The following is a 24,950-nucleotide window of genomic DNA, read 5'->3' on the forward strand; positions in this document are numbered from 1 at the left end:
CATGCACCATACGCCCTCCAGACCTAGCTTATCTAGCTTCGCCCTAAATTTATTTCCTGTGGAAAATGCGAAAAACGTTTTAGTGATCAAAATAAGTTGCATGTATTTCAGTATTGAATGCAGGCTGCTGCATCCGGCGGAAAAGATACAGTTTTAGTAGACATACGGCGAACTTGGCGGAACTGAATGAATATCACGGAAATCGACAAAATAGCGCTAGCTTGCGTCCGATTCCTTCACTTCGCATCAGCTTCTCTTTTTTATCATGTCTATCCTCTACATATTTTGGTACGTATATACCAAGCTTAGCACGTGGACAGATGTATCTCAACTGGGATTACGCTTTCATGTAGAGGCGTGCTTGCCTTCTCAGGAGATGGTAAACTACCTGCACCCTTAGATTTTTTATTTACCAGCACTTGACCTCATGTAAGCCAACGATTACATGCGTAGAATTTTAACTTTTAATTACGCATATAGTTTGCTTATCACAATGTCGTTCCGCCCAAATCCTCAATGATATTTGCTTAAAAAGTCACTTAATCTTCTAACTTGAAGTTTATTTCATTTGAATGACATAGGATCATCATGAATATATATAGATGACCCCATTCGCGCCTTCTCTACGCCATGTTTCCGATCAGGTGGTAATGAAAGCGGAAGAATCCCATTAAACTCTGCTCCCTGAGAAATAAAACCGATAAGAGAAATATCTTACAGCTTGGTCATGGGAAAGGAGCGACTTTAGCTTTGTTAATTGTATTACTGATAATAATATAACAATTTTTTCTTCCGGTCTGTGGGAGAGAGTAAATGCTCAATGTTGATACCAATGAAAAGGAACAGGCAAATAAACTGAGCATGAAGCGAAGAAATGCAGCTACCCATACGAAACGTGGCAGTGCGAATTTGAATTTTTGTATGTGATAAAACTGGGCAGGAGGTTTCAAGAGGATGTTTGCTTCATTTCATTTCTTTTGTCTCTCGATCGCGAGGGCGTAAAATAGTGGGGGGGGGGGGGGGCGGCGGCGGATATGAAATCTTTTTGCAATCTGAAGGTGTCTTTCATTGTCATATCTAAAATAAATTTACCACTGTAGCCGATAGACTCCATTGTCGGACTCACGGAACATCTGAAAAAAAAAAAACCGAGCGAAACTTTAGAACGATAGGGGTGGCAAGCGGCAAGCGTGATCGGAATATGGAATTTCTTTTTCTTTTTTTTTTTTTTTTTTTTTTGTAGCACTTAAGCAGACGATCTGGTGCAAAACCGCACATTCTGGTACTTCCGTTTGCGTGGGCACAACTTTTTCCCAGAAGACCTAGAAGAGACATAACTGCCCTTGCTGTTCGTCTGAAGTCTCAACGTTTTCCTCTCCGGAGGTAAGATAATTCAATAATTTTATCATCGTTTTGGGAGGTTTTCTCTTCTTTATCAAATCAGGGCCGAGAATTGAACCCGTGGTACATTTTCTCCTGGCACCATAAACGGTAAAGATAGGATGTGTGGGTATCCATCTGCTCAGATCAATTACCGCTATACTCTAATTTGAATGTATAAAAGTGAAAGTACCACTGCTCACTATATCTATGTACCGAAACCATTAAGACCATTAAGCGCAAGGAAACACAGTATGTGCGATCCATTATTCATTCCAATGGTCTAGACAAATTTTCTTGAGGCTTAATCGGAGAATCGAGTGAGCGAAAATATCGATCAATGGAAATCTAAACTGTTTGTGTGGTACTAACGGTAAAATATGATAATTAGTCAAACCTGAAGCTATTGTAGTTGTAAATTTGTTGAAGCCCGGAGAAATATTATTTACGACTAAAAAACAAAATCATTAATTGGCTGAAGTAAGGCGTAGAGGCTCAAGGTCCACGTGCTTACTCCCAGATATGATTCCAATATAAATTCTCATAATGCTATCAATGCGTTATCCAGCAAACAGGTGATGAGAATTTACAAACTTAAATTATCAGCTGAAAGCTGGCGTCTGGATAGAATATAAAAAACTCTCAAACGACTGATGTGCGACAGCTAGGTAGAGTAGAAGTTAAGATAAAGAGTTGGAACCGAAAATATTTTGAATCCCTTGACCCGGTAGAGGGTTATTTGAATGAATTTTACCTCCTGGTTTGATAACCATTGCAAAATCTTGAACGCAAGCCAAAATAGCTGGAAAAAGCTCGCTTTCCTGCGAGGCTTATGTCCATCAAATTCAACCCCCTTCCCTCCCCTCTCCCAACAAAAAAATAGGAATCGAGCAAACTCCTGAAGCGCTTTCAGATTCCGTTGACTTTACATAATGTTTAAATTTAATTCATTTTGTAATTTTACCGCGCATATATCTTAAGAATTGAATTTCACAAACGTTCAAGTTCTCATTAGATCAGCATAACTTCGTTGAGTGGGTTTTGACTTGGACTATGCCCGGAAGCGCCAGTGCTCACTGATCAACAAGTTCGAGGATCCACGCAAATGTGTGCCGTGTGTGATTCAGCTGATCTACAAAGTCATGAGACACACGGATATTCTAGAACTTTGGAACACTGCCTAAAAGTTCACTTTATTTTCTTTTTTAACGTCCGATTTTTGACGTCTTATCAACTGGAGCTGTCAAGTCGAGGGGAAACTTAGCGGGTTTTTTTTTTCCATTTTTCTTTTCACTTCCAAGGTGTCACCAAATGTGACGGAAATTTTAGTGTTTTAATCTTCAGACGCGAATCCCTGAATAAACACATCGTCACTTCGAAAGGAAATTAAGATCGTAACTTAATACCTGCGCCCATAAACACGCAGGAAACGATCGATTGTCGACAGACCTAGTATACTTGCTTCAACAGGAAAATAAATCGCAAAAACGTGGTTTTAAACTAGTTCTTCTGAGTGATAAAACGTGCTGGATCACGGGTTTACCGGCAAGTGCGCGATAATCGATTCAAAACCATAGAAAGTCAATGACCCTTCTTAAAAAAGGTGAGTTTAATTTGGTTATATTTGTTTCCTTAGATGAGGAGGAATACTCGTCAAATTGAATTACCGTAAGAGCTAGATGTCGGGCTTATGTAATTTGTTTCGATTTTATCTCGTTTAATATGTCTGAGTAGATGCTGAATGGTTCGTGTCTGTGGACTAGATATGAACACAACTAAATTAGCTCCCACTATCTTACAAGATACCGTCAACTTAGTATTGTTTATTGTTCTGCTAATTTTGTATTGTCGCCGTTCCATTTATAAGATTTTTGTCACAAGTAACGCACTTGGGAAGTGTTCCAAATCACACTTTTCTCCAAATTTTTACTATGTACTAAGCTATTTTCAGTGCCTAGGAAATTCGTCAGCAGTTCGTTTATATGAAGACAAAATTTATTGCATAGTTTATTCGACCTGTTAAATTGACTCGCTCATTATGTTAAATATAAAATACATTTTTACCAAAGATACATGTACAAACAGCGATAATATATCGATACACTCAAATATCGGCTCAACTATTATATTTTCTGGGGGACAAGGTTAGACCTAATATACTGATACAATTTATATATTTTTGACGGATTATTCCTTGGCGATCGATCTTTTCCGCTCTGCTTCTGATGATTCAAGCCACTGTTTTGAATGAGCTTGAACATGTCCAATTTCCTTCGTCTAAGTTCCCGAAGCCGCGATATCAAGAAAAATTGCGACGCACATCGAAAGAACCTCAGCAAGTCAAGTGACCGTTACAAGTCGCCATCATTCTGGTCTAAAATACTGTTATGAGATCCATTTGGGAGTGTTGGAACCTTGTAGACTAGAACTGCAGACCAATCCTGCCAAGGAGTACGTATGTACAAGAGTAACTTGGCACACAGAAACCGTCACTAAACTTTTTCTCTGATATTACATGAGAGGGCAAATATTTGCCCGCGGCTAACACCTCCGGTTAAAAATATGTTCCACGCCATCTCGCGGATCGAATTTCTTTCCCTTTTTTCGTGTTATCACGAGCGCCATTACATTCTTCACTTCTGTGGTAAGCAACATGTCGAATAAGTAACATGGTACTGAAAAACAAATAAAGAGAAAACCAAAACAATGAATATTTTTATAATGGCCAGGCTTTCAAACAACGATCGATATTCGATCTGATCTCTTGCATCAAAAGACACGTGCTAATTGATATGATTTGCCGCAACAAAAGACAGTAGTTTGTAGGAAATCACAATAACGTCAATGACAGGTAGCGTTGACAGCTAATAGGGCTACTCATTTCATCAGACATCTGTCAACAACTTGATTTGTGAGCACCTTTTGCGACAAAAAATTTACCCTCCAACTGAACGCGGTGATTCCCTTTTCTGTCGCCGACTAAATCTTGTGTCAGCTGAAAAACAATTCCACCGCAATAGATTCTAAGGTTGTTGAAGGAACTACTTCACAAGTATACCCACTAATTTACGGAGGTAAGTGCAAAGCGATGTCTTAATGTGACACCGTATCATCGTATGCTATTCAAAGTTGTACGTCCGAGAAAATTCACGGTGAGTTTGATGTTTTGCGCTAGGCAACCATGGCCATAGTTCATCGTGTACATGTCTAAAAGGCGTGATTTAGACGTATTAAACTACCAATTGATAAGTCTAGAAATTTCATTGTCCTTTTAAAATAATGATGCGATAAAAGAGATAAGGTTTGGATGGAATGATAACAAAAGGGGCCCAAATAAGTCTATTCGGTGTCGTATTTTACAAACCCCTTAGGCCAGTTTATGGTCTTGCGATATTGTCCTTCAGAACAATGGATCGTGGGCCGTGAAATATGTTGTGGTTTACAAACAATAATCGGCAACTAACGATCTTCTTACGCGTCGTTGGAGAAAAATAAACGCTATATCATCGCGCTTGCTATTAGCATCACAATGTAATATTTACGCGATGCTGTTTACTTTGTCATATCCGGTCAAAAGTGGGGGCGAAAACGGTTTATGCAATCGACATTTATAATTGCTATGAAATTGCGGGAAAACCGACTGAAGAACATCGTAAAGGTATTTTGATCTTTAAATTTACGTTACTGCTTCTAAGTATTACTCTAAGTGGTGTTTAAATACACCAGTTGAGGTACTTTTCGATCAGATAACAATAACAATATAAGCTAGGGGTCACATGATAAAAAGATTAATTAGGAGAAAGGTTTAGCACGGACCATGAAAAATCGACGGACGCGTTCTTGTCAAGTTAAAGTTAAGACTGCCAAACTCGTAGAAAGCGTTTATATTGTGCTCCTAATGAGAATGTTAGCGTTAATCTTGAGCATAACATTCACTTTAGGTGGCAAAGGGCGAAACTATCATGTTTGTCTAAAAACCGGATTATGTTAAAATATGTCACTTGATGAAGCATCTCAGTCATGTCTCGCAACAAAGATTCTATGCCTTAGTAAACACTTCTTAAACAGGCAAATCTCGTTAAATGTTGCTTCGGTTAACAGACTCTCCACTTGAGATTTATAATCCGGAAGACTGCCACAACTGGAGCTCCATGGGGTGCGATCCCGGACTAAAAAAAAATTAGCAAAAGTACATTAGAGGGATCAGGGACGTCACTAAAACAAAACCGGCAAACCTACTTGAGCGTTAATCATTCCAAGAGTTTTAATTTGTGGTTGACGAATTCATTGTACCCAGCTTTGATCGGCAGAGAATAACTTCAGTACCCTGCTATTTTTGTGTTTCTTTGGGTTTGTATGGTTTCTCCAAAACTATTATTTTATGCTTTAATTATACTGGGGTCCACAATCGCGATCTCTTTGCATAACAAATGCTTTTTATGCCGGGCATACGCTCGATCGATTTCACTTGTCACGCGTTCGATAAATAGGGAGTGTTAAATCTTTCTCTGTAAATAGTTCAAGGTCGCGAGAGAAATTCTGCTCTCTGTTGAAAAACATTAAAAGGACCAGGCAAATTTTTCATCTGCAAAAACTACCTAGTGCATCATGGAAAATTGAGGTAAATTCATCGTTTTCCAAGCTTGTCGATTCTTAACGAGTTCCTTCTTGTTGTATATTAATACCTCCGAAAGGCTTCCTGTGGTTGAAGGAATCAAATATTTTTATTGCTCTCGATTTCAAGTTGTATGTAGTCTTGTTACAAATAAGCTTGTCTACACGGAAGGTAAGGGAACTCACGTGCGAAACATAATGAACGTTGGATATCATCTTTCACTATAAGCTTATTTAATTCAGTGACTTTTACCCGAAAAGATTTAGTTTAAAGAGGGTTTAAAAACTGTGACCGGTCACTGGATGTGCGGTCGCTCTTGCTCTGCAGAGAAATCATGCATGGATTATCACGGCGATGAAAATAAACAACATCACCAACCAGGACCCCCAAACAAAACAAAAACAAGTAAACAACAGATAACAGCAGACAAACATGTTTAATTTTTTTTCCTTTAGACAAATTTCTTATTAACATCTTGAAAAATCGCGTGCGTTTACTAGCTTCCGATATTCTCCCGCAATATCCGATGAACTCCACATATTAAATCTGATATTGACCATCCAAATCTGCTCGATCAGTACTGGAATACTTGACGAGAGAGAACAAAGAGTCTTTTTGGAAATGAAATTGATTTTTGCAATGAATATCACGGGAAAGAATCACGTTCTTTACCCTTTCTTCGTTAGCTATAGTTCGTCTTCAAGTATTTGCCCATTGTTGTAGCAAAGGAAAATTTCCTGTACTGCGTGTTGGTCTTTTTCCATAAGAGTTTTCTGTTTTGTTTTTTTTTTTTGTTTTTGTTTTACATTTAAGAAGGTTACCAAACGCCAACTTAAAAAGGCGGCCTTTTCCTCTGTCCTCAAAGCCTAGCAAATCACGTTTAATTGATACACTTTATTTTGAATGAAATTTCAAATAACGAAACAGGAATTTTCGTCAATGGACGAATTAGGTTAAAATTTACTACCTCGAGCTGTCACCTTAGGGGTCAGTTTGGACATAGCTTGTCCTAACAAGTGTATACAAGTCATTTGTTGTAAACTTACAAATATCATGATCCAATCTCTTTAAACGGTAATTAGATGTAGCAACATAGAGTCTACTGTTTGGCGAACAATTGTTTCTTTTGTCAGCCACTTATGGAGTACAACCAATAAACATAATTTGGATTTACAGAATTGCTTCGCTTCAAATCTGTATACCAATAAAATGATTTAAACTCATAATTCCTGCGACGCCCTTCAACATCAGTTTAATTTGATAATAATCACGCTAGAAACAGAAAGTTTGATCTTTTCCGCACTTGCCCAAAGCACGTTACCTCTGAAACACTGTCGACCCCAGACATCCCAACAATTTATTTTTTTCTCGTGATATTCGGGCCATTGGCAGAAAGTGTCCATTTTCTAAAACGGGAGAAAAAATTGAGAAAAACTGTCATTTTAACGGACAAATATTTATAAATGTACTTATATTGATTGTCTAACAGCTCCTTTGACTTCCGTAACACTTTGTTGAAGCTGGTACGTGCCTTTATATCTCTCCCAAGTATTCATCATTTCCATTTATATCGTCTCACTCGGAAATTCGATCTTATCACGGAACTAAAAGTTGTTAGGAGTGTAAGTTTTTTCGTGGTTAAGAAAGAAGTATTCATTTTTTTCCTTTACGCATAAAATAGCACTTGCAAATGGCGCCATACGTCTCTGCAATTTAAATTTTTTTTCGAATACTGCTTTGATTACGTCTGGATGGGGGCATTGAAAAGGTTCAAGGGCAAATTTTCTTAACGGCCGAGTGATGATTTGACGCATCAGGACCCCCGCCTCCGCACGAAATCTCTTGCGGGCGTTCTAGTTTGCAACAGAGTCTTCAACTCTAACTAACACTTTGAAGATGGGGGCATTTGAAAAGCGCAAACTAAAAACAATCAAGAATCAACTTTTCAAGATCGAAATTTGTTTCGAAACGTTTAACATGGACAGTCGATGATTGATAGTCTGAAGTGTGCGATAAATGATTGTTCTAAATGACGCATGAAGGTTTGAGAAATGGGAAATCATGTGTTTGAATTATATCTTGTGGTTTCTGGCTTAAGTGCAAAGATTCTCAGACAAGATGTTAATTGCAGTCGAAGCATTTGCTTCTGTGGGATAGACATTTTAACCGCTCTGACCAAAACTTGCACAAAAAAAACCCGGATAACCCGAAGAACTTTGAGGGATCTCTAAGGTACATAACCTCTTTTTATTACTTATATTTTATTCTCACGTGAACCTCAGTTTAAAGATAAAATCTAGATACTTTTTTTTGTATGAATTCTAGCTTCATTTTTACAATTAACACTTTGAATTTTTTTTGATAGCGCGCAATTCCGTATCATTTGGATGTTGTTTTATACTTCACAATATTGTAAAGTTTCCGTGACGCAAGCTCTAAGAAGCGAAATCGGCTCAAATAGTTCTCCTTTTGTTCTTTCTGTTTGGCAAGCACGTCTCGTGTTTTAGTTATAGTGGCTAAAGTTTTTACACTGAAGGATTACACAAAAACAAACATCCTTAGGTCATTTTGAATCTCGCGATGGCATCTGTTGAACACGGTTAGCTTTGATGTTCTTCTATTCTCAGTTGTGATTTATCTATTCTTAGTCAGATCTCTTTTCTGAGCTTCTTTGCAGCATGCTTAAAGTGTAGGTAAAAGGTGCTATTAAAGAGAATTTCGATAGATCTTTTTCTGTAAAGTCATTGATATCCCCAGATTATCGCAAGCTTTAAATTAATGCGCGTGTTTTATCAGAGATGTGGCCTATCAAGTAGTACGGCCTGTAACATTACCTTTCGTCTCGCACGATCACAATGAGCGACAGAAACACTCGGATATCTATTTTAAGGTGCACTATGAAAAAACACAATATTGCAGTTTAATTTGAGTCAGCGTGCAAATTGGTTTTTGTCCTGTCTCTGCGTTAAAGGCTAACATCGGGAGTCCTCGCACATTCGGCACGAACTATTTCGAACTAAGCATCACTTGCTGGTATTGGGTCTACTTAGTTAAAAGGGTGAGATATGGATCAATGCCCATCTCTACATAGATTATTTTTGCTGTTCACCGGCCATTTTAGCGATGTTAGTGGTAGTAAAATCTTTCTTTGTCCCGCTTTGCGACGAAACCCCACTTGGTGGGACAAGCATGAGCTTTCGCTGGGGGAAAGGAAAAAACCTGCGTTTGATTTGCTATTGTTCAAAAAGGCCGGCTGGATTTTTCTCTTCTGGTTTAAAGGAAATCTTTGATTAGTAGCCAGCCAACAATCGAAGTTACATCTTGGTTTGAAGTAGTCGTATTTTGATATGAAACATTGAACATCCTTGCTTTTGACAGCGGACATTTAATAGCCCGTTTAGGCGATTTCGTTACAACGATACCTGGTTTAGACTACTTTACATTGCAAGCCTCGACATGTGACAGCTTGCGGTGATTAACATATGAATCATATTTTAGCTTGCGAAAAAAAATGTTAATAATCCTCTTCTTCTCTGGCAGTCTCACAGGATGACAAGTATTTATGACAACACCGTTTGCGAAGTGAAAATACAGATGCCTATTCCTGGTAATCCATTTCCAAGAAGTTCCAGACGAGGAAATTATCGGGTAAGGACCAAAGCGCACCCTTTCCGCCACACAGATTGGGAAGAGCTACTAAAGAGAGAGTGGAATAAAAGGGCACCTCCCCTCTCGCCGCTGGAATGGAGGGAGAAGCACGCTAGAAATACGAACGCTGAGGATTACTGTGAGTTTCTCATGGGAAGGAGATGTGGCAGAAGGCGCAGGTTGCTTTTCCGAAGTGGCTATTACTTAACAATTCAACCGGATGGGAGCGTCAAAGGAACAAAGCAGAAAGATTGCCCTTACGGTAGGTTAACGTAATGTTATGTAGCTTTGCGTGCACCTAAAAAAAAAAAAAAGCGCAATTGATTGATTAGGAAGGCCGTGGAAAGGACTATTCTCTGTAACGACGACTGACGTTTGGACAACTTGAGCGGATGTCAACATTAGACGGATCGTATTTGACCAAATATACATTTGACACAAGCTGCTTTGGTCTTGCAGCCAACAACAAAACGTACGGAAAATTTGAGCGATAAACAAATTTGACATTCGAATGTAATCAATATTTACATTCGACTGACAAAAAGCGTTCTCACTAAGCGACCAGTCGTTATTTATTATTGGGGGAGGGGGGACCGGAGGGGATTTGGAGGATCTGGGGGGATTCACATAGTTTTCAGGGGGAACTTAGGGAGGATCATTCGTCGCTAATAGACAGAGTATTGAAGGAGGTACATTGAAAATTGACTGCCAATTAAATGCTGTTGAAGGGTGATCATTAAAACCTTATAGAGCCTTAGGGAGAGAGGGGCGGGGGAAAAGGGTAAAGTCTGTTTACGAGCCAAGTGGCCCATCAGGCCGGTGCTTAACTCCGGTTTCTGTCGCATAAAGCGACTAGGAGTGTTTCCACTCCCCCCTGGATGGGATGCAAGTCCATCGCGGGGTCACCCCCCTGCATTAAATTCGTCGGTACTCATTAAATACCTGGGCGAAGAGGCACTGTGCAAGTAAAGTGTCTTGCCTATGGGGAGGGGGGAGGGGGGAGGCCAGGTAAATTATTATCGTGACACAACGAAACCCCTCCCCCCCTCTCCAAGCCCCAGGAGATACATAATGACTGGTCGCTTAGATAGTCGAAATATACAGCCATCACTAACACCGACAAGTATGCTTTCCATCTCACCCTCATAATTTGCTGCACGATCGATTGTTGTACTTGGATACAAACCATTGTAAAACTTCCAGTAAAATGTTTTTCAATGGTTTGTATCAATGTATTTTTTTAAGCATGTTATCGCAGCTGCTGACAAATACCTTTTGGGGTAAGGCTTCTTTTAAAGCCGGAAACGAATTCAGATTACCGCAATGTCAACATTCGTCAACATCAGACCGAGGTCGCTTAGTTCTACCTTACCTGATGGTCTTTTTGTCCCCTTGGGAGAACCCAGTGGAGACCAGTTATTTTTAATATCCTGGGGAGAAGGAGCAGAGGAATTTGTTTGCGTCACGATAAAGTTCTCTTGATCCCCCATAAGGCGCTGCAATATTTTTAAGGTACTCTCCCTCATTGGTAGTTAGTTGCCCCCCCTTTCATATTCTGGTGATGACTACGGATCGCCCTCCGCTCCCTTAAAAAACATTTGTTCCTTACCCCCCCCCCCGAATTCTTCGACTCCCTCCCCACCTCCCAGCGACAGATATAGGCTGGTTCCTTAATTCCAACTCTCTTTGTAGTTGTGGACCTGATTCGTTCCCAGTCGTCTATCCTGGTCTCTAGAAGAGCGAGGGAACTGGGATTGAGTCCTATTGGGCTTCCTTTACCTCTTTAGTCGACAGGAGACGTGTCAGTTGGTTAGTAAAATGTTCAGAATGCACCATGAGGTTTTGTCGTAGGTTTTTGTTAAGTATCCTTAAACTCGCGGTTCTGATAGACTTCATCATAAAATTTAATTTTTCATTGCATGATCAATCTCTCCAGCTACTAAGGTTAATTCCCATGCTATGTTACCTTTTCCCCGAATCTAAATTAAATGATAAATTTCCCAACTGGCGTATTTTCTTCCCTTTGACAGCGATTGTAGAAATCTGCTCAGTGGGAGCTGGCTTAGTGAAAATCGCAGGAGTAGAGACGGAGTTCTTTCTTACAATCGATGATTCTGGAACTCTACGTGCCACGGTGAGTCTAGAAATAAAACGTGGATCTCATGCGAATTTAATTTGGCATTGCACGCACCTAAATTACGCGACGTCTCTTAGTAGTGTAGATATATCTTATTAAACGTTTTGTTGTGTTGTATCGCTGAGCATTTTTACGAGTTGTGCTCTATTTTGACGAGTAAAAATACTCAGTGATACGACACAACAAAACGTCTGATTAGTTATTTATCATCCAACACGACAAATTGTTATTTCAGCGCAGGCGAATTTCTTAGATATCTATTACTAAGAGTGCGTGACAGAAGTATGCAAAGCGGAACGGAATTGGCGCGTTGTCATGTTGCTATTTTCTTCAATAAATAATGAAATGTCATTTTCGTCTAATTGCTTTTCTTCTTTCGGTCTATCTGATAAACTTAGATTAATATTCGCCAGCCACTCACACCCTTCGTCGTGAAAAAAATAATTTAAATTGTCAGCCATTTTTTTTGTAACTTCAATCCAATTCGTCGCTTGCGCGATGCGAGAAAACCTGTCTAACCGGTTCTCTGGAGTAACAATATCGCGTGATGTTTGTACTCGTCTTGGGTGTTATTTGTACTCCATGGAGTTTAGTTGGATAATTAATGTATTTACCCGAAAGAATACAAGAGCCTGAACTAAAACCGCGTTTGGTTAGTTCATGTTGTACAGCGCCGCACTTCTACGATGTAGATAGATAAGTACTGAAATAAATGCATGCAGAGCAACCATTTGACTTTCATTATTATCCATTTTCAAACAGGACGCTGACAGTGAGGAATGCGTTTTTGAGGAAGTGATGGTGAAGGATTTTTATAGCGCTTACAAATCATACGCATATTCAAACGAACATTGGACGGTAGCAATCAACGACAAGGATGGAAGAGCGTATTCTGCTCGTTGCCAAGGACTTATTGATTCAGATCTTGAGGCGCATTCATTACCTGAGATGATGCCTGATAGCGACGCATCTTCGGACGAGGAGTCGACATCGGAAACCCGAACATCACTCGAGGTTGACTCGGATACATCACGCTTTATCGGACTGGATGCATCACGCTTTCTAGAGCATCAAACTTCGCGCCTCTTTGATCTTCTCAATTTTGATCTTGAAGCGTGTTTAATGGCTGAGTTACAAGAAGACGAGGGTCATGCTGTTGTGTTTCCCGATAATGATGCTGACATTGGACCATCTCTGTCCGAGATTCTTCGCGAGTTAGGAACCAGTTTATAGAGAGCGCAAATAGTTAGCCTTGGAGCGCGCCCATGACGAGGGAACCCGATCACAATTGATTTTGTTGTTGTTGTTTCTTTTAAGGGGCCAGCTGATACTTTCGGAGTTAGAAGGAGTTTAGATTTTAAAGCGCGCTCTAGAAAAGAGCAATAATCTTACTGGCCAGTGATATGATGCCTCTAAACTGTCACAACTCATCTGTCATGTCTGCAGAGACTTGGGGTACGTAGGGATAGGAGTTTTCAAGGATCCTTTCGTATCTTTTCTCTCCTTCGTTTCAACGCGAAACACAGTTGCATTTTGGGGACTTGACTGGGATCGGAGGATTTTGATTGTTTCACAGAAATAGTTACTTGATCCTCCTCCAAGGGTCTGTCGCACTCCAATTCTCATGATCTGCCCTTACTGGCAGTAAATTTTTTATAGACCCCTCCCCCTTTATAATCTGTTAGCGAGGACTGATCCTCGCGCTCCCACTGGAAAACCATGAGATCCATCCAAAATCCTCCGACCCTCCCATCCCCGGCGATAATAATGATAATATTTTTGTATAGTTCCCCCCCCCTTTATACTCTGTTAGCGGGGACTATTCCCCCCTGTGTTCTCCCTGAAAACCATGAGTTCCACCCAAAATCCTTTGACTCTCCCTACTTCCCCCCCCCCCCCCCACCCGAGATAATAATGAGTGGTCCTTATAAAGCTCTTTGAGACTAAATGACATGCATCCTGGGTCAGTTTTTATTGCTCGTGGATTAGATTTTGGAAATATATTCAAAAGCTGGCGCAATAGGGTTATTTTAGGATTCTTGGAACTTTCTTTCTCTTGTGATAAAACTGCGCTGTAAACATGCCAAAGGTTTAAATTTCGTGTTTTGCTGAAATATGTTTTATATTTAACACACAAAGTTTTTTCTCAAAGTGTGTCACTCTCTAAACAAATAACTGTTATGTTATCATTTGAAAGTTTTTGAAAATATTTCTCGATTACCGGTGGGTATTATTTTGAATTAAGAGCTTATTTAAGTTATAAGAATGCTTTTATCGCAAAGGATTATAATATTTGTAATTTAACTATGTAAATAAATAGGTTTATTTGTGAAATAATAAAAATAGAAGTTTTAAATAATGTCAGGATCATTTCATTTGGCACTAGGTCCTTTAAAAGTTTATAATTCAAGAAGCTAAGATCTATTAAGTTTCGGCTAAAAACTTCTCCAATTTTCAAAGAAAAAGAGGAGATTGTTTTAACAATGAGAAGACCGTTTTATTACTTTGCTAAAGAACTGACAAGATAAGTGTTAACAATCCGACTCAATGACAGGAAATGTCATCGTAAGTGTTGAGATGGAATGGTTCACACACATGCACACCTTGCAGACCTATTTAGTTTTGGGTGAAGGGGCCGGATCATTTGTGGGGAACTGTCGGGCTTGAAATATTCCCTTTTACAATTTCAATCATTCGAAATCCCTTATGTCGGCTTTTTTCTTAAAACAAGGTGCGTTTACGAGGTTAAGCGGTGTGTCTCTTCGGGCTCTGATCTTCTTGATGATTGCTATTTCATAGGCAACCGAGGAATTTACCCTGGTATGGATTTTTTTGACAGTGGAGACCATGAATATGGCAAAATTTACAATGGCTTCGGGCTGTTAGTCTTAAAATAAAGGTGCTGAGAACCCAGTCGTTTTTTGAGCCAAAAACTTTAATTTGTCTTTTGATCTTGTCCTGTGCTTTTCCTTTCCTTCCCTGGATCTTCGGTGACTTTTCAGTATTTTGTCAAGTTTCATTGATACCCCTCTTCCTTCCATCGCTACCAGACGGAGAGAGGCAATGCGTGAGTAAAGAACCGTTCAAGAATAGAACACAATCTGCATGCATGGGTAGGGCGTCAACCCGAGAGGCATTACTGGGGTTTAACTCTTTCCCCGCAAGATCTCATCAGTGATTCTTCTCACTATTGGTCCTTAATTTCGTTTGTGGGTGAGGGTGTCAGTGGGGCAATGGCTTTTACGGTTAAAGGTAAGAGGCTATTACTTCACTTACTCCTGCTAATGGTTAAAATTTTGTGCCTTATACAACGAACGATTAACACCATTGAAACCCTCTAGTCTGCTTGGTGGTGCATTGATATTGTAAGTGGAAGTTACCCTCTAGTCACTGGGTCTGAATTAGTTCACAGCCGCTTGACACTGGGCCTCGCGTCTTACGAAATAGGTGTGAAACCGATTTTAAAAATGAAAAAAAGAAATAAGACAATTTCTAGGTCATGCTCTGCGCATTTTGCATTTAAGGCTCGGTCTATTTTCAAACCGACTCAAGTTCCCAGAAGACTGATTCCTCCATGACGAGCTTTGCTCAAGAAAAAAATTCTCAGCAGGCATCGTAAACTGATGCCGAGGTTTGGGGAAGAAGGCGTTGGGTGGATGTCATCACATTAATTACACCACAATGTAATTATACAGATTAGCGCCCACGAATCCACGAGAGATACGTGATTGCGTGCGAGTTAACACGGGGTCATCTGTTGGCGATGAAAATCAAAATCATGAAATGAAATGAAGTTTGTTGTGCGTGTAATGGTCATAAAATACTGCGTTTTCTCTGTTTCTGCCTGTTTCCTTATAACGACATTTTTAATCACGTAGTCTTTCAAAGATCCTTCCTTTTCACAGAAGAGGCAATACCGGCGAGGCGCCGAATTCGAAAAGCCTTTCTTTCGATTATTTAGGTATGATTCTTTCGCTTGGTTTGCCATAAAACAGTAACAAAAGATATCGCAATTTTCATGTGCCGTACGACCTTAATAACAACCGTATCGAATTTCCAGTATTGCGTCACTTGGTGGATCGATCAGTGTTCACGCTTTGCGATCGTAGTACACGATGTTATTGTTTTGGTACAAAACCTGTGGCGGTCGCACGACTTGGCCTCGTATCCTGGTTAAATTCTTACCAATATTATAATATTAAACCTCGACAAGATTTTTCATGTCGAAATGTCGAAAAGCATCATGTTTTCGATTTCGAAACCATTCGAAATGAAGTCATAGAGGCAGTCGGATTTTCGACGTGCGGCTTTCCACCGGCTAACTTAACCACGCACAGTCTTTGCAGGATTACAAGTGCCACACTTGACCCTTGCAAGCATTGGTATCTACTTTTGAAAGAGGTATGTGACGTTCCTTTGCGTAAATATTTCATATGCGATGTATTTAAGATATTTCCCGACGAAATCCAAAGTGTGGCGACACGGGAACTTCAGCCGGCCAACTCATCGTTCGGAGTAGTGGGGTTAGCCAGGATTCCCGACGTCGTTCACGTTGTGTTCACGTTCTGTCTAATAGCTGGTCTATCTTCTTCGTAATAAACAATCCCCGACGAACTTATTAAATCTGCGGGATTTATGACTATCGTAAATCTGGTGAACTCCGCCACGCTAGACTTTGAGCCCGAAGGCGCGAAAAATTTATCTTTTGGCGCCAAACTCAGTCACGACTCCGAAGAGCTCGCTTCCTAACTTACCGAAAGATCAGCTAGAGTAAATTCCCTTGGAGTGGAACTGAAGAAGCTTCGAACACAGATTTCTCATCTCGAATCAGCCTTTAAAGAATTCAGCTTCAGTTGGTGGGCTGTATTTTTTGCAAGGTAGAGGCCTGACTAACACGGACTTTGTCATTGTAGTTATTGTTATGATTATTATAATTATCGTTATTATTAATGATTTTGTTATTGTTATCATTATCTTTATGATTGTTATTGAATCATTTTCAAAATGAAATAGGCTGCTCAATGAGGATGGCATGCTGAGGCAAGTAGATTTTCATTTATTTACCCCCCCTCCCCCCAAGTAGAAATTCAAGTGTTTCTGATAGTTTTTCTCTTCAATAGATTGTTAGAATGCAGAAGATTTTCTAAGACACATTGTACAGAGGGCTTGTCTTAAGTAGTTGTTTTCTGATTCAAAACCACCTGCCTAGTTCTGTTTCTCTTGGGTAGTTAGTCCATGGACTGTTGTTATCTGATGGCAGAACTAACAGGTGGATCTGTTTCTCTTGGGTAGTCAGTCCATTATGGGCTGTTGTTATCTGATGGCAGAACCACCAATCTGTTCTGTTTCTCTTGGGTAGTCAGTCTATGGACTGTTGTTATCTGATGGCAGAACCAGTCCCTATTTTTTTCAGCTCTATACAGTCAGTGTTTTATGGACAGTTATTTTTATCTGATGGCAGTTTTAGCTTGCTCTTTTTGTTTTGAAAAATGTTTTGCTTATGCTGTTTGTCATGTATCATCTGTTATTAGTCGGAGGCACTTTGGTCAATCAATGCTATCATTGTCTTCATTATTATTATAATTGTTAATTCAGCTGCTACTCTTCTCTCTTTGCCACAGGGCCCACTACAGACAGCACTAGCTTAATGAAGTCCCAAAACCTTTCACAATGAGCCAACTCAAGAATTGCAGTCCTGAACAGTTTTTGGGGTTTTCCTGGCTTTTCTTGAGATTATTTTGTCTCAGTTTCAATTACTTGGATACTCATTCAGCTAGACTAACAATAACACCATTTTGTTCATAGATAAACATTGAAATAATCATAATAGTAATATAAATGATAGTAATAATGATTTGTTATTGTTATCATTATCATTATCTTTATGATTGTGATCATCATTTTCAAATTGAGATAGGCTGCTCAATGAGGATGGCATGCAGAGGCAAGTAGATTTTCATTTAATTCCTCCCCCCTCCCCCCAAATAGAAATTCAAGTGTTTCTGATAGTTTGTCTTTTCAATAGATTGTTAGAATGCAGAAGATTTTCTAAGACACATTGTACAGAGGTCTTAAATAGTTGTTTTCTGATTCAAAACCACCTGCCTAGTTCTGTTTCTATTGGGTAGTTAGTCCATGGACTGTTGTTATCTGATGGCAGAACTAACAGGTGGATCTGTTTCTCTTGGGTAGTCAGTCCATTATGGGCTGTTGTTATCTGATGGCAGAACCACCGATTTGTTCTGTTTCTCTTGGGTGGTCAGTCTATGGACTGTTGTTATCTGATGGCAGAACCAGTCCCTATTTTTTTTTCAGCTCTATGCTGTCAGTCTTTTATGGACAGTTATTTTTATCTGATGGCAATTTTAGCTTGCTCTTTTTGTTTTGAAAAGTGTGTTGCTTATGCTGTTTGTCATGTATCATCTGTTATTAGTCATAGGGTGACTTTGGTCAATCAATGCTATCATTGTCCTTAGTATTATTATTATTAATTCAGCTGCTACTCTTCTCTCTTTGACACAGGGCCCTCTACAAACAGCACTAGCTTAATGAAGTCCCAAAACCTTTCACAATGAGCCAACTCAAGAATTGCAGTCCTGAACAGTTTTTGGGGTTTTTCTGTCTTTTCTTAATTTGTTTTTGCCCCAGTTTCAATCACTTGGATACTCATTCAGCTAGACTAACAATAACACTATTTTGTTCATAGATAAACATTGAAATAATCATGATAGTAATATGAATGATAAAAATAATGATTAGATTAATGGAAGTAATCATAGGAATTATAACCATCAGGATAATGAACATTATTTCTCTAACTATTGTAAATATTTTTATCATTATTATTATTATTATTATCATTATTGTTATCATTGTTATTATTATTTCCATCATGAATTATGAGAGATGCTTGGAAAAAAATGATCTATAGTTCCCTCCAACTCATTATTCTTTCAGTTAAGTGAATTAAGACTTTGTGAACAGTTACTGCTTTATTCTGTCATTCCTGATGACCATAGAAATGGTGAAAGTCCACAGATATTATCCCTCTAAGAGTTTCTCCAGGTGTTTTTTTTTCCTCTGAATTTGGTTACAACAGAGTGAAGGGCATCAGAGTATAGTACGCCCAGCTAGACATGAATTGAATTAATATTACAGGGTCATTTTGCTGTATTCAGGGTTTAATCTTAGCCTTCTACAGACAAGTTTGTTCCTCTAAATGCAAAACACATTTTATCGTTTTTTAAAACAAACTTACAAAAACTGCCAAGAAACAGCTACTAAATTTATGGAAACATGACGAACAAGTCAACTAGACTGTGTACTACACATCATTGAAATCAAAGTATCACTTTAGGAACATAAAATCGCAAGGTCAGTTTCCCATTTTTAGTGCCTGAGAAAAGATCAGGCCACCAGATTACTTCAAATTCTCCGGTTGCTCGTCCATCTCAGTTTCCAACAACCATTTTAGTTTACTGGGTGAGAATCGTGCTTGATTTCTTGCCCCATGCCCTTTAATTGGCCACCTGTAAAGCTTGTTGAGAGTTTAACAGCTACTACTTGCAGCAACCTCCATATTCCCCCGATAGCTTTTCTTAACTCTAATGGTACAGAACTTTGATGACTCAGACCAGAAATAACATCATTCACTCTACCATCCCTGTAATAAAAAACTTTGGATTTTTCTCTCTATACAGGGGGCCGCAAATGTATTTTTACCCTCGCACGTTTATAAAAGCATTCGGCATGCCTGCTAACAAAGCTTGGATGTATGTTTCAGGAACTTAGTATCTTTCAACTCGACACCATTTGCCTGAAACCAAAATAATAATTACGAAAGTTAAGAGATTATTTACTTCTGGAGTGAAATGTACTAAATGATTTGCCCTTTCAAACATAAACCTGAGTTATCAGGTTTTGTCAATCACAAAATTACACGCCGGGTTATTAGTATTCCTTGGGGACCTTCCTATATTATCATAAATATCTAAGACAAGCAGGTCATTTAGCTAGGTAATCTATGTTAAAAACCGCGCTGTACAGCACTTAGAATTATTTTCCTCACTCATTTTTCTCACACTGCAACTTCGCGTACTACGCAATTATTACTACGCAGTCATATCTGGTGTCCAATTGGGAGAGCTTATTATTTTTGTTTTAGAGGTGAATTGCGATTTCTTGTATGTCCCCTTTTTCGTCGAAGAAAAGCTCGAACAAATACTGAAAGTAATGAGTAAGTCACTATGAACAACTAGTGCAAAGTGACAGCACTATCGAGCCAAACTGAGAACTGTTCTTTAATGATTTTTAACATGAACCACCAATTCTTACTATTTTTAATTTCTGCGTTTTAATAGACTTTGACATGCTCTTGAGAAGATATTAAATCGGTTAGCGCTGTTGTTCCCTTCTAAATTATTTTGGTGGAAGCGCCTCAAAAGACACTTGTTTAACTAAAACCATGTTGGGCGACTTTATATTTTGACTGCACAACCCGCAATTAAATTTAATTTTAACAGCTATTCGAGTGTGTGAAGAACGGAAAAGAGCAAAATTACATACCATCGGCCTTTCGATGCACGGACGAATTAAAAATTTTTACAATTCCACTTACGGGTATCCATTGCTTGTAACTGATCAGTAGACCTTGTCCATATTCTTGCGGGAGGCCGTACGATCTGTTGTCCATTGTAGAACTTGGCAAACTTAGCGCACTTCTTCGAGCGCAACAATGTGATCTTTCGATTCTCTATCTCACTAGCGCAGTTGTTGTGTTGAACATGGACGAATAATACATCGCAGCGTGTCTTGTAGATAGCTAGAGATGCCATGCATGTTTAGGATAAGCGCTGAATATGGACGAGCGTTAAAGCCGCCACCAAAAAAGCACAATCGACCGTTTTTCATTGTAAGGATCAGGTCTTTCACACAGCTGTCAGAATTAAAGAGAGGAAGAACGTCGATCTCGCTCACCTAAGTAGCGAAGTACACCACGAGCGGCGACGATGATCAAACACCTGGAAGATCACCGTGGTGTCCCTCCACTCTTTGGTATCATAACCAAGAGCGAGCCCTTTCGACTTGTCACTAAGTTTTACTGTTTATAAAACAAAGGCCCCGCTCTACACAAAGCCTTAAAGAATGAAACACTAGAAAAGCTTACTTAGCTTGGAATTATAAAAATTTCCTTTCTTAAAAATCGAGGATTTTCATGGTTTCCGTAACTTCGTATTTTTCCAAATTTCCTCTTTTACATGTTATGCCGTTTTGCATTTTCTTCAACGTATAATTTAGTTCAGCGTCGATCATTTATCATCCTTAGAAGAGAATATTCTGATATTTACGTTTAACTATAAAATTGCTTTGGCTTACATTGTGCGCATAAAAGGAGCGTTAAATTAAACATGAGTTGATTCCACGCGAGGGTTTTACCTGGAAAAATGCCAGCACACGAGAGACACCGACATTACCGCGTGTCCCTTTCTGGAAAACATTCGTGTTATGACAAGAAAGGTCAGCTTAAGGGTTTTGGGTTACCCAAACTATGCAATTTTGACGCCGAAAAGTGCCAAAAAGTAATTACAGAAACTTCATCCGCAACACCTTGAACGTGCTGTGGGCGCGAACTGAGATCTTCTCTTACAGTTAATAATTGCCAGGCGGAACTCAAATCCGGCTTAGCCTAATTTGCATAAATTTTTTTGGTGGGCAAAGCTCGTCATGAAGAGGTCGATAGACTTACTAGCGAAAAAAGAGCTGTATGGCCAAGCTATAGTACGCTACATTACATGCATTACCAACTGCTGAATGAGCCTACGCTGCCCCTCGCAAGTAAAGATCAAGGATTGGACCCGAGACCATAACGAAATCGAACTTGGAGTTGCTCGTTTAATTCCCTCGTTATCTCGGATGCAGTTTTCGATCGGTTCTGAGAGGAGTGCAAGCTTATCAAATTGTGGCTATTAATCAAGCTTAGCTTGTAGCCATGGACTGCCCATAAATGATTGAAATACTGTCGTCACGTTTGATCTCTCAATTGTGTACTCTGAGCAGCAAGTTTTAATCAAATGCAGTAATTAGCGTTCTTTACATACTCAGTGAGATAAACCGGAACTAAGGATTTAATCAAAACCGAAACTGTTCCATCTATTGGAAGCAGCTGTCTCTCTTATAGACCCGCCATTATAATTATTATTTAGCCTGGGGGAGTGGGTCGGGGGATTTTGTTATGTCGCAAAAACATTTACCTGATTCCCTTCCCCTCCTTCAAAGGTTCTGTAGTGTTCTTATGATCATCTCTCATAGGTGGTCACTTGGCAGTCGATTGCCTACAGTGCCTCCCTCACTTTCTACTCTAACATCGACGACTGATTCTCCTCCGTGTTCCCCCTCCCCCTCCTGAAAACCCCGTGATCCTCCAAAATCCTAAACTCCCTCCCTCGGCGATAGTGACTGGTCCCTTAACAACGAAATCTTTAAATAGCGTGACTAGTCGTGCGTACTGGTGTTGAGTTACACAAATTCACTGGCACGAGAAGTGATCGTGACAAGATTTTTATTCATGAATACTTAGATTTTCGTTAGTAAAGAGCTTAATATAGGGAATACCAGACACTCGACTGACGTCACGTGAGTTGCTACTAATTAACGTAAACTTCGAACGGCATTCTTATCTCCGATCGTCACACTAAAGGAGCATCAGAGTTTTACGGGTGGCGTCAAAATGAGCAAAAAACCAGTCCTGAGGGATGAAGGAATGCTTAAAGATATCTTCCAACTATATGACACAACAGGAGGGGACAAAATTGATGTGAATCAACTCGGGCAGGTTTTGCGAGCGGCAGGGCTGAATCCAACTCAGAGCGAAGTCCAGAAAGTGGAAAGAGATGTTGGCAAGTCGACCATTTCTTTCGAGGAATTTTTGCCGATTTACAACTCCGTCGCACAGCACATGACAAGTGTATCGAGCGTGAGTCCTGAACAAGTTGTGGATTGTTTCAAACACTTCGATCGGGAGGGAAGCGGTAGTATTTCGTCCAGTATGCTACGCCATGTTCTAACTTCGTTGGGCGAGAAACTCACAGATGAAGAATTCGATGCTTTGTCGTCAGGCCATGTTAGCTCAAAAGGAGAAATCAGTTACGAAGTCTTCATACCCGCCATCATGGCAAACGCTGAGTAAGAGAATATCGAAGTTTGTTTTATTAAAGTGATTTGACTTGCGAGTGAAATAGAGTTATTGTCAACTGAGAAACAATATCATTCAGAAATAGTTGAAAGCTTTGACTTGACATGCGATGTTGACCCTTTGAAACGCGTTGAATTCTATTGCCTTTTAAGTCTCTCTAATTAATCATGAAACTTGTAATCATAAGTAATTTAGCTCTACAGATAACAAACTCCAATCCTAGGAGAACAAACTACAGGCTTTCTGATGAATCCTATCATTACGAACATAACCGGAGAAAACGAAGTTAAAGTCAAGATTGAGTTGTCAACACTATGACAATATTTAGTCATATAGACGCCCCGAGAAGTAAACAAATAGTGTTATATAATGGTCTGATAACACAGAGATAAGGGAATTATGAAACTCGTTTAATTACACTTTTAGCTTATTTCGTATGATAACATATTATCTTGCTTCCGAACACGTTTGGACAAGTTGTGTTTCATTAGACACACATCAGAAAACGCTCTTCTCAGAATTGAGTACTATGCAAATTTATAAACATTCAATAATGAGTAATAAATTTAAATGTTGACATTGACCCTATTGTCAATAGATCGCATTTTGAATTCCACACTACCCAGACTGTTTTATTCATATCATGATATTGCAGATTTCAGTGAAATTTCGTATGGAACACATACAGCACCCTTAGACAATCGACAAATTTTTGTCAGGCAGAACGGGGCTGACGTCAATAGCGGTGAATGCTAAACCCGTCGATTACGAAATTGCCGCTTCATTCACCTATCTTTCATGTACATGAAAGGACTGGTGACTAATCGGAAGAGTCCAAACCGATCAAGCTCCTCTTTCTTTCGGATCAGTGTCAGCAGTTCAGCAACTGCGCACCCACCCCTCCCTTAGCCCAGCTTTAACCCTCAATGGTTATCCATTGATTGTTGTTGGGTCAGGGGAGGGGTAAGTACGCAGTTTCTTAGATATTGACAGCACGCTCTTTCCTAATCATCATAATAAAGAAGCATCAAACTATTAACATTTCTTACATACCTTGCTTGTATTAGTGCACTTAACTGGGTTTCATGCGACTCTTTGATTTGAATTAACTGAAAACACTTGGCATTAACGGACCTTTCAATTTATTTCCAATGCCGTGTCACCAAGCCGTATCACTAATTTTAAGCAAGCACATTTATTATTTTCAAAAGTCTTTTTTGTTTCAATTTTTTTTTGTTTGTTTTTTTTTTTTGCGCCCATGTCTTGTATTAGTACACGACCAAGAGACTTAAAGTAGTTTTAAAAATTTTTTGTTTATGACGGCCTCGCAAACGCCAAAATATGATAGAAACAAACGAAGTGACACAGGAGGTAAAAGCGAGCGCGTCACCGATGCACTTATGTATTTGTCGCGTCTTTTCATAGGTTTGGCTACAGGTTGTGTCCTGAAATAAGAGAGCCTATAAATCACACAGCAGAATAGAACTTCAGTGTTGTATCCGCAGTTTGAATCCCACTGATTGACACCCTCAAATCTTATCTTGAATAGTATCTCAAAGTCATCACCTAATTGCAATATCCCTTGCTACCAGTAGTACCAACAGGATCCGTTTGATAACACTACTTATGTACTGTGGGGTTGTCCTGTATAAATATTTGTCATTGTTATTATTACCATCATTATTATTATTATCGCAGAGAAATCAACTGAATGCTACATTCTAATCAGGCAGCACAGGGCGAAAACCGTAATCTGTGAGCTATGGAGTAAAAAATAAATGTACATTAACTAATCCTGAAAAGCTTTTCCGTTGTGTCTACGGTCCTCCTTCTAACAGGAACTCAAACTGCTATTTTGAAAGTCCGGGCAATATTCAGCGTGCCCGAGAGCACTGCACTCTGCATCTTTCGCAGTACGTCTGTGCTTCTGCCTCCCACCAGCTCGCGCATCATGACATCCAGCTCCCGTGGCCACCCCC

General features: G+C 39.5%; 2 protein-coding genes and 3 long non-coding RNA genes across 10 annotated transcripts; 3 read left to right on the forward strand and 2 right to left on the reverse strand.

The window, feature by feature from the left end:
• Positions 1–1,230: 1,230 nt before the first annotated feature.
• On the forward strand, positions 1,231–14,139 carry LOC111336488 (uncharacterized). 6 transcript variants are annotated; one of them, XM_022942593.2, is made up of 4 exons: positions 1,231–1,383; positions 9,536–9,905; positions 11,674–11,777; positions 12,543–14,139. In XM_022942593.2, the coding sequence occupies exons 2-4, from the start codon at positions 9,545–9,547 to the stop codon at positions 13,011–13,013; spliced, it is 936 nt and encodes a 311-aa protein (XP_022798328.1). In that variant the 5' UTR covers positions 1,231–1,383; positions 9,536–9,544; the 3' UTR covers positions 13,014–14,139. The 6 variants fall into 6 exon arrangements, with proteins under 6 accessions (XP_022798328.1, XP_022798330.1, XP_022798329.1 ...); XM_022942595.2 differs by lacking the exon at positions 1,231–1,383 and adding an exon at positions 2,831–2,983; XM_022942594.2 differs by lacking the exon at positions 1,231–1,383 and adding an exon at positions 4,315–4,454.
• On the reverse strand, positions 3,358–4,417 carry LOC148722921 (uncharacterized). The gene is made up of 2 exons (XR_015991708.1): positions 4,300–4,417; positions 3,358–4,055 (listed from the first exon to the last, which is right to left on the reverse strand). It is a non-coding gene; the product is annotated as an uncharacterized LOC148722921 (long non-coding RNA).
• A 1,210-nt stretch (positions 14,140–15,349) lies between the features above and the next one.
• Positions 15,350–19,097, forward strand: LOC148722922 (uncharacterized). Its single transcript, XR_015991475.1, has 2 exons — positions 15,350–16,181; positions 16,794–19,097. It is a non-coding gene; the product is annotated as an uncharacterized LOC148722922 (long non-coding RNA).
• Positions 18,997–21,434, reverse strand: LOC148722923 (uncharacterized). The gene is made up of 2 exons (XR_015991474.1): positions 20,346–21,434; positions 18,997–19,596 (listed from the first exon to the last, which is right to left on the reverse strand). It is a non-coding gene; the product is annotated as an uncharacterized LOC148722923 (long non-coding RNA).
• An 874-nt stretch (positions 21,435–22,308) lies between these two features.
• On the forward strand, positions 22,309–23,554 carry LOC111336490 (myosin-2 essential light chain). The gene has a single exon (XM_022942597.2). It carries the CDS (start codon positions 22,507–22,509, stop codon positions 22,963–22,965), a length of 459 nt encoding a protein of 152 aa, XP_022798332.1. The 5' UTR covers positions 22,309–22,506; the 3' UTR covers positions 22,966–23,554.
• Positions 23,555–24,950: the final 1,396 nt, after the last annotated feature.

The sequence above is a fragment of the Stylophora pistillata genome, chromosome 9 (assembly GCF_964205215.1).
Source record: "Stylophora pistillata chromosome 9, jaStyPist1.2, whole genome shotgun sequence".
In the NCBI taxonomy this organism is placed as follows: Eukaryota; Metazoa; Cnidaria; class Anthozoa; order Scleractinia; family Pocilloporidae; genus Stylophora; species Stylophora pistillata.

Excerpts from the sequence above, each read along its gene's own strand:
- LOC111336488 (XM_022942591.2), top strand. The coding sequence starts at position 4,976 with ATGCAATCGACATTTATAATTGCTATGAAATTGCGGGAAAACCGACTG. Across the intron at positions 9,906-11,673 it reads GCAGAAAGATTGCCCTTACG|CGATTGTAGAAATCTGCTCA; the intron begins GTAGGTTAACGT and ends TCCCTTTGACAG. Across the intron at positions 11,778-12,542 it reads CTGGAACTCTACGTGCCACG|GACGCTGACAGTGAGGAATG; the intron begins GTGAGTCTAGAA and ends ATTTTCAAACAG.
- LOC111336490 (XM_022942597.2), top strand. The coding sequence starts at position 22,507 with ATGAGCAAAAAACCAGTCCTGAGGGATGAAGGAATGCTTAAAGATATC.